We start from the raw sequence: 9,357 nt of genomic DNA, 5'->3' as shown, positions 1-9,357 counted from the left end.
CATCAAATGGACTGGACCATCCAAACTCTATGCCATAAGAGGACTTCATCACAAACCTTGTGGAATACATAGAAAAGCTAGTTAACATGGAAACGCCATGGATGTACTTCACTATGGAACTCATCTAAACTCGATAAGGAAAGAACTACAAATATAATTGGGAGCTCTAATTCAAGAATAATGAATCATCTGACAACATTTAGATAACAAGGCTTTGGGACTAAAGGTACCAAGCACCATAGAAAGGCAATTAGAGAAGCTCCAAAAACACAAGGGTGAGATGGAATGAATCAAAAAGCTAATGATGAATGTTGGGATGCCTTGGATGAGGTTGGCTATAAGGGTAACCTAATAGCCAAACTTGTGAATAAAGCTTAGACTCTATTTTGTGAAAATCCCACATTAACCCCAAAATTTTAAGGGTCTTCAATAAACCACATGAAAGTGTAAGCTTTACCATTGAAATCCCATGTTGACTTCAATCTTTCAGACTTTCTTCAATCCAACCCACATCCAAGACCCATAGAAACACATCAAATGGGGCATTTTACCGAGTGAGGATTAGGGAGATCCTTTCTCAAGTCCCAAGTTACCAAGGCTCCTATATAGGGTGCTCGATGCCTATCCTCGCCACAATAATGCTAGTCTCCCCAAAACTATCAATCAAAGGGAGTGAAAATAAGTAGTGCATTCCTCACTTACAAAACAAAACCACAACTAAAAGCAAGCTTGACCATTAAAGTCTTCTATTGACCACATAAAAGCACCTCATTGACCAATGTCACACATTATTTTTCATACGACCTAAACTCATTTTTATCTCTCCTTTCAATTCAATTAATTTTATGGTTCAACTTAAAATGTGTTCTCAATATGAGATGATTTTGTTTATGCAAAAATTATGAAAATCATGCTTAAATTGGGTTGTCAAATACACAAAGAATCCAAGGTTAATGTGGAACTTGCATGTCAATGTGGAATCTTGTGCCATAGATAGCTACTTGACTAATTACGCATTGAATATACTAACATAATTTTCTTGATATTTGTTAAGTTGGAAGATGTCATCTACATCATGTATCTTATCTCACGCAAGTCTCGAGCTTAAAACCTTCTCCTTTCTTTTGTTAAGTGCAATACCTATTATCTTTATGGCTGAGCTACCACCTAGCTTCTATATTTATGATGTGCTTAGCACTATTAATATTTATGCCCTGCCCACAAAAAGTCCACTTGCCCATTGTTTTGATAATGTGCTTTGCATTAAGTAATATTTACACAATCTCCGAAAAAAGGGGGGATGATTCATTGTTGCACGCCATCAAAACCCAATTATGTAGCTTATGTCCACCTCCTAGGGCTATCTTATGCATGGCTGCTTTCTTTCTCGGTCTTAGGACAAGGAGTACCTCCTCTTTGCACTTGCTAGTAAGATCTGATTGCATGCAAATCCAAGATTTTCCAAAGAGCTCGTCTTACATACTATAGTCCCATATGAACCTAATGGTCACTAACCTAATTGAATTCCACAACGTGAGGGATTCCTCGTTCAAGTCACTTGTGTCCCAATACCAGATGAGATGTACGATTTCTAAATCACTAACTATGAGTTCAATCCCTGGGCACACAGGAACATCAACCCATCCCACGATTCCCCCCATCCTATGCCTGACCCAGTACCTCTTGGGAGTTGACCAGTGCCATCATCTAGTGTCAAAGGGTATATGCCCTCTCAACTCCCAGGCCTCCTTTACCACTTGCAGTGTGATATGATCCCAACATGTATGATGCCGTCTGACGTTCCCCATGCGATCCAGAAGTTCCCTTCCGATGACTCCCAAGCAGATTTACTGATTGGTGACAGCAACTGCAGCTAGCATAGTCCTGATAAAACCACAATCTTGCCATCAATGGATAGTGATAGAGCATTCCAGTTCTCAAATTCCGTGGCTAGTCTTAACCTCTGATCATGAGCAACTGCAACGCCCAAAAAATACCTTAGTTACTTAAAGTTTATACGAGTACTTCTCTTATGAGCTTAAAGTTCATCTCCGCCAAGCCACTCATTAGGGAATTATAGCCTTTAAAAACAAGCTCCGTCTTGCTAGTATTGATAACTGGGCCCGATATACCTCCAATTCTATTGGCGTGTCCAACAAACCCTTGTTAGGCTCTACACTACTGGAATTGTCATCTGTGCAGATGAAATTCTTCTCAAAGGGGCAAAGCTATACCTTCTAGTGTATCGTGTTGAACTAGCCCATCAAGTCTCTTCAAAAGGGGTTCAGTAATGATTGCAAAGAGGAGGGATGCCTGCTAATGATAGACCTCTTGAGTGGGAAGGGATCAGAAAGGGCACCATTCACAGACTCGTGCTACCCATTACTGAACAAAGTTCTCACCATGCTTTACAAAGCCTGAGCCATATCCAAGAGCTTGCATTGTGTAGATGACAAACTCCCAACTTATACGGTCATAGGCTTTGGCATAGTCCACACTGACTAAGACAAAGTCCTTTCAAGTACTTGAGGCCAATTCCATAGTCACCACCAGATTAAAGATGGCACTTTCTCATCCAGTTCCTTTGGTAATGTAACTCCTCAACACAAATAGCACACTGTTAGTTAATTTCACTGCTAAAGGATTACCATATCTATTTGTCTTACAGACTTTATGTGACATTATATAGAAATAAATTAACTCCATAGGATGGTTTGCTAACTTTGTATGTATTCTTTTATGGGCCAAATCCTGGCAAGGGTTACTGATTATGGATAAGGTAATTTTCTCAAGTATGCTTATCCAATGTTACATTCTTTTTACAATAGTTGGGTGTGCGTACAATGTATATTTGATCACCTGGAGTTGTAGCACCACCATATACATCTTGATTGCGGTGCCACATCCAAAGGGCATGTGTGGAGTTCAACACCTAAAAATGGTAAATAAAGATGTTAGCTAACACAGAAAAGACCTTGCGCAATTATTGCAATGACCTACGCTGTGAGTTCTTGCATTCACTAAGGCACTTGTTAAATTATTCCTAATGCATAACTGAGAGATTACCATTGATGGATGACTCGTCATTTCATTAGTTTTTAACTGAGAAACGTGCAGTCTCTCTTCTTCTATGAGTAGATATAAGGAATGACTATATGCTGAAATGTCCATACAGTGAAGAGGCCTTCAACAACTAATTACCTCCAGAATTCCATGCCCAAAGCTGCCTTCTCGAAAAGCACTCCATTCCGGTTGAGTCTCCCAACAAAATCTTCCTGCTGCTGGACCAGATGTAAAGTTGAAAGGGCAAAGCCCTCCAAATTCAGGAGTGTTGTCTTCTGGTTTGGGACACTGACCAACATCATCGGCATGGGTGATATCTACTTGCTCAATATTGCCACCATCTCCGACTGTGATGTATAGAGGGGCACATGCATCCAAGCTGTAGTTATACACTCGATTCGACCTTTCATAGGCATGGACCTGCATCCTTAAATACAATTAACGAAAAAGTAGAAAATATTATCACAAAGTGTTTTGTCCTCCGAAGAGGCAAGCATGAATGTGATGATGTCTCAATTTTGCACCTTGCAAGAAGAAGCTCATACTAGGTGTTGTGTGCCACACTCTACTCTAACAGAAGTAGAATAATAGAACCGCCCACCACAATCCAGTTAATACAAAAGCATAAAAGATCAAAACTTACATGGCCATTGAAAACAATATCCACTCCATGGCCATAGAGAAGATCTTCCATCTCGAGTCGCATGCACTCAAATTCACGATAATGTGATGTGTAGCTGTTATACCATGGCGGATGCCACGCAGCTATCAGCCATGGAGTGACATTGCGGTTAACCTTATTCAGATCATCTTGCAACCATGCATATTGATCCCCTGAAACAAAGAAGGCTCAAAGAAGAATGACAGGACCAATTTAGACCCAAAAGAATGACAGGACCAACTTAGACCCAAAAGAAAGAATCAATGCAAAGTAGCGAAACAATTGATTTTACCTAAAAATAAAGGTAAAAAGGAAGCACCACCGATTCAAGACTCATGAAAGTGAATGATAACATTGCTATAGCTTCTGATTTTGGTGTAATTCAAGTACCTGTGCGGTTGTAATCCACATAGGCTCCAAGCATTATAAAATGTATACCACCTGCATCGAACGAGTAATAAAAGCTACTCATTGAACCACTCTCTTGTGAAGGAACTGCAAATCGAGCTTTGTAAGAGGCGAATTCTAGACCCTCAGCTTGGGGTTCAATCTCATGGTTGCCTTCTATAACCATCATAGGCACTCTTGACACCAATGGCTCCATGAACCTGTGATAAACAAGGCCAAGCATCTTAACTCTCTCTTACATCTTAGAACAAGGAGATACTAATGTACAGTTTTTGGCTACAATTTGAGGTTGTGATGGGCACCATCATATGAATCTTTCAAGAAGTGCAGGAGGGTTATTTTTCCATGTGGTAAAAAGGGGCTCTTTTCCCTTGTTTACCCCCTATAGTGTTCAAAATTATAAGCTTCTGTTCAAGAGGCACTATAGACCTAGCTAGGTCTGCAGTGCCTCCCGAGCAGACGCTCATAATGCCGTCATAGTTCAAACATTGGAATTATAATGGGAATTTGTCTGAAACTTCTTGTGATTGCTCTCCAAATTGTACTACTAGTAGAGAGTTGATGCTCCAATGTCGTAGCACACTAAGAGTACCTGCCCCAAGCATCCCAATGTGGTTGATACGTCTCCCGAATTGGTGTATCAGGAAATGCGCAACTGTAGCAAGAAACTCCTTTTGCACCCGTTGTTAGGTACTGGTTTGCATAGCTTAAATCTCCAATCATTAGTAGCAAGGAAGGTCGATTGCTTAGCATATGATCGAAGGTACTGGAAGAGTTGTAAGTGAGGCCAAGGTCCCCCACAATAGCAATCCTCGAAGGGTAACTGTCAGGGCCAGGCAGAGGAAAGGTTGTGAAGAATTTCTCTTGGCTCATGGCCAACAGGGAGCTGTCACCACAAATGTAGTAGTATGTGGTGTTTGGGGCCAATCCTGATCGGTTTCAGAGAAAAATCTTTGGATGTGATCGAGGTTGATAGATGAAACGAGACTACTAAACTTCAATGTGAAGCAAATAAGAAACTTATGTGAAGCAATTAAGAGGTTATTGTGAAGCTATTACTGAATCTAATTTTGAAGGAATCAAGAGACTGTTCTGCACCTTGAAGACGGACATGGTGGATGATCCCTGATGTATAATTCAAGATGCCTTGGAAGGGGTAGATCTGGTTGTAGACCAAGGAGGTTCCATTTGCAAACCGGGTATAATCCCCACTTTGGGTACCATAACGCACTTCACTAGCCACACTGGCTGGGTCCAGCGGTGTCACCTTTGGGCCAATCTGTGCATCACCTGGCCGTGAAATCAAGTAAGTAAAGGCTCACCTTGACCAGGAAGCTTTATACAGAAGAATTTCTGTTGAATCATGCATGAAAGAATTTACATATCAAACTGAAGGAGAATTTCGGTTAAAGCATGCACACGAGAATTTACAAAAACAGCAGGAGATTTTGGTCACACAAGGATTCAATATATAGAAATTGAAGAAGAGCAAATTGAAGCAAAGTATGCGTGTTCTTGTCTGAATCATCAACATCTATAATTATAAAGTACGTCGAATTGAGCGCATGCAACATAAGAAGTTCTAGACGGCTCCCACTATAATTCCCACATTGTGAATTATTGCAACATCATAAGCTTCTACAGGGGAGGGACCCCATAGCTAGCTACGAGCAGTTGGGGCGGCTGGCCTGAGCAGAAGCTCATAATGTTGAATAATACAGGGAAAAAAACGGGGGAAAAGAGCCCCTTTTCCCACACGGAAAAATGTGGGAAAAAAATCATTGGTCACATAACGATCAATTATAGTGATTCAAGAAAATCATTGGTCTCATGGATCAATCATAAGCAACTGTACAGATAAAAGAACCTTAAATTGAGCACATGGATGTGTACAATGAAGGAGAGACGAGGCTAATGATGCACTAGAAGTACCAGTGATCCAAGAGACCCAGATGGCGTCTGCAGTGGAGAGGGAGAGGGAGATCTGGTCAGGGAAGATGGAAGGGGCGCGCTTCACAAGCCTGGGGTCATAATGGGGGAGGTCGTCGCTCCCTCTGCGGAGGGACCTGTCGAAGGCTACCGTCCTGGGCTGGAAGGGTCCATCCAGAGTGCTGGGTATAGTAGCAGTACTATTGCTGTGGATTATCGACTTCCACACACTCAGAAGAAGAAGAAGTTGAAGGCAGAATAATATGACGGCCATTACCGTGTCGATAGGGCTCCATCGCCTGAGAGGGCAGCAGAAGAGACTGTTCATATATCTCCTTTCTCTCTGTCTCACACGGAGGGTATCGTTCCACGGATATTCCGTAATCCACATGAAAGCAGTGAACTCTCTCTCTCTCTCTCTCTCTCTCTCTCTCTCTCTCAACAACACCACAGTACAAATGCGAGGACAGCGCCTTATTAGTTCCAAATTTTGAAGGCACGCGCAGGCGAAATCAGCCGGATCAAGTATGGAGTCAAGTTAACTGACGTGTGCTTGCAGTCTTTGGCTCCTTGCCAGGGATTCACACACCATAGCTCAGTTACCTAGCTACCACGAAAAATAGTGATACTTAAGAGAACTCGTTTAACTTGAGATATATGGCATTTCCAAATTGGTCTCCGCACAGATTTAATCTTTTTCTCAATGTTCCCTCTTCTCCGATTCAAGCTTTTTTTCTCCTTCTCCTGGTGTATCTCACTTGCATGGGGATGCAAAGTTTCAATCCTCAAAGTTTCACGTGCAAGTCAAGGGACTTGCACATGGCTCGCGGTCCTTATGGCACCCAAAAGCCTTATCTAACAACATGTATTCTGGTAACTACCCAAGTAGAGCCATAATTTCTCTTGACAATTAAAACGTGCCTTCGTTGTTGCCTGAGAGAATGGGACCTTCATGGATTTAACATACCATCTCATTACCACTTGAGCTAGCGGGTCTTGGCAATTAGTTTGAAATTGTGAATAAATTATTGTAAGTAAATATATCCAATGTGCATGTCAACATGTATGTTAAGAGACAGCCTACATTAGGGCATAGGACACCAAGAGATGAGAACAAGGGGATATGGAGGACCAAAGGTGTTATGCATGTGTTGATGCCTTACCTTCAGTGCTGAGCAGGTTAGGAAAAGCTCAGTTAACCTCCCAGCAACTTAAGATGATAGCCTCTTTTAGCATTGCACTAGTATCCTTGGCCAAATCCATGGACTATTTTTAGATCCCAACTTTTGGTGAGTCCATTAGCACTGATTGCCTATCGGTTGACCCTTTCACCCATTTAGTGAGTCCATTCACATTTACTGCCTATCCTTTGACCCTTTGGTCCATTCACCCTTGTGCCCTAAATTAGACTATCTCTTGATCCCTTAACACCGTCAACGCCTTAGCATAGTGGTCCATTACCTACTATTTGAGCTATCCTACAAACCATGTCCACTTAGGACCCTTGTCCTAACAAAAGGCTCAAAGAATAGGCTATCAATGTGAATGGACACCCCAAGGTCATTCCAAATACAAGGTACATAGGTCTACCTAAACATACCAACATGGTGCTAAAATAGGCTATTGTTTTGAGTGGTTGGGAGATTAAGTGAGTTGCTTTGACTTTCAGTACCCACATTCTAAAAATACCTAAAAAGTACAATGCAAGGAATGAGAATACATGACAAGAAATGAGAATACAAGACAACAGATTGAGCATGCAAGACGGAAATGTAGAGCAAGATCCACAAATCATAATATAAGTTCAACTAAAAATTTTCATACATGATACTCACAAAATTGAGAAGAACACTACGATAGGTACCATGGATAGCTATGGGGCTTCTCCCATGTGTGCTTGTTACAGTTCTACATTTTGTGTTGTGGGTGTGTGTACATCCTTGTATTAGAAGGATACAAAATAGAGGAGTCATCCAACAAAGAGTGCTTCCTCCTCTACATGAGCATGATTATATTGAAGAAAGAGGATGATTTACTAAGAATGGAGATGCATGGATAGCTTTTTCTACAAATAGGGATATGCTCACTTTGGACATAATTAGGAGCTATTTACTCTTGAGAATGCTTATCCTTTTAAAAGTTAAAAACAAATTCCTAAATTCCAAGCTATGATTAATATTCTAAATCATACATATCCTAGTTAATGTGGCTCGCCCTTTAAATAATATTCTAAATTAATGTGACCTCTATTAGGATGTATTTATTAGACCATGCGAGGCATCTAGTATTTATTAGCCTCTATGAGATGCTTCTAGAGGATCCTCCTATATGTACCAAGGCATATTCTCAAGGGGATGTTCTCGCTTGGCCAAAAAGTGATGGGGATGTTGGGGGGTAAAGGCACGTGTGCTTATGCAGCCTGTGTATTCACTATATTGATAGTACACGTACATCTATACACTGCACGTGGTGGGTGTCTATCACTGTCACTTCATTCTTTATTCTTTCGATGACTAATAGAATAAGGGAGGCTGGTCACACAAGGATAATATACACTTCATTGTCTAGACCTCTATTGATGCCTGTATGCTCACATATTGATGCCGAATCATTGGGGGTTGTTATGCTAATGTCTTGGAATGCTTTGGGATTGATTTGAGCTTGAAATAGCTCAATTTTCACTATAATTTGAGTGTTATAATAATAGGGCAACGTACCATTTTATCAATGCACCCATATGCCTCTTGCTCTTGGATGCTATTCGGGCACTCTATTGGATGCATTGATGCTTGGCATAGATGCTACATGCTTGATTATGCTTATTGAGAGCTCTTAAGCTATGATTTGGGCTTGATTACATTGACATTGGTTGTGATTTATACTCTTGGTTGCTACTTTGGATGCCACAGTAAGAGCTTGAAGAAGATATTGGATCTTGTGCACCCAAACATATATCACATGTATCTTGGATGTTTGGATGCTATACACATGATGTATTGAGCTTCTTTTGCTCATCTAACATTCACTCTTTGTTCCAATGGAAGCTTGCCTAACACATGGATGTTGCATAGAGCTTTGTATATTCGCAGTTGAGCTTGAGCTTACTTCAATGAGACCATGGGACTCGGTTAAGTTATGTCTATGTTCTCTTGATACTCTTTGACTACAGTTATTGCCTAGTGGGCTGATTTGATCCTTGCATTGAGCCTAGCACCTACCTTTGTCAGGTTGTTGTTAATGATGAATGCACCTGATTTGGCTATGTATTGAGCTTTTGTGACACTTACTCAATCAAT

At 41.0% G+C, this 9,357-nt stretch overlaps 1 protein-coding gene across 9 annotated transcripts; it reads right to left on the bottom strand.

Moving 5' to 3' along the window:
• Positions 1–200: 200 nt before the first annotated feature.
• LOC148030792 (purple acid phosphatase 23-like) lies at positions 201–6,717 on the bottom strand. 9 transcript variants are annotated; one of them, XR_015691812.1, is made up of 9 exons: positions 6,065–6,714; positions 5,231–5,422; positions 4,725–5,061; positions 4,115–4,332; positions 3,707–3,897; positions 3,202–3,483; positions 2,843–2,932; positions 2,235–2,596; positions 1,841–1,977 (listed from the first exon to the last, which is right to left on the bottom strand). XR_015691812.1 is itself a non-coding variant. In XM_087684317.1 (8 exons), the coding sequence occupies exons 1-8, from the start codon at positions 6,450–6,452 to the stop codon at positions 622–624; spliced, it is 1,716 nt and encodes a 571-aa protein (XP_087540443.1). In that variant the 5' UTR covers positions 6,453–6,714; the 3' UTR covers positions 201–621. The 9 variants fall into 9 exon arrangements, 7 of the variants coding, with proteins under 7 accessions (XP_087540443.1, XP_087540444.1, XP_087540446.1 ...); XR_015691813.1 differs by having other exon boundaries at positions 2,860–2,932; XM_087684317.1 differs by lacking the exons at positions 1,841–1,977; positions 2,235–2,596 and adding an exon at positions 201–656 and having other exon boundaries at positions 2,860–2,932.
• Between the last annotated feature and the right edge of the window lie 2,640 nt (positions 6,718–9,357).

The sequence above is a fragment of the Lygodium microphyllum genome, chromosome 9 (genome assembly GCF_053477565.2).
Source record: "Lygodium microphyllum isolate KBCC chromosome 9, Lygodium_microphyllum_v1.1.10, whole genome shotgun sequence".
Lineage (NCBI taxonomy): Eukaryota > Viridiplantae > Streptophyta > Polypodiopsida > Schizaeales > Lygodiaceae > Lygodium > Lygodium microphyllum.
Note: the sequence above shows the minus strand (reverse complement) of the source record. Positions and strands in the feature narration are given on the sequence as shown.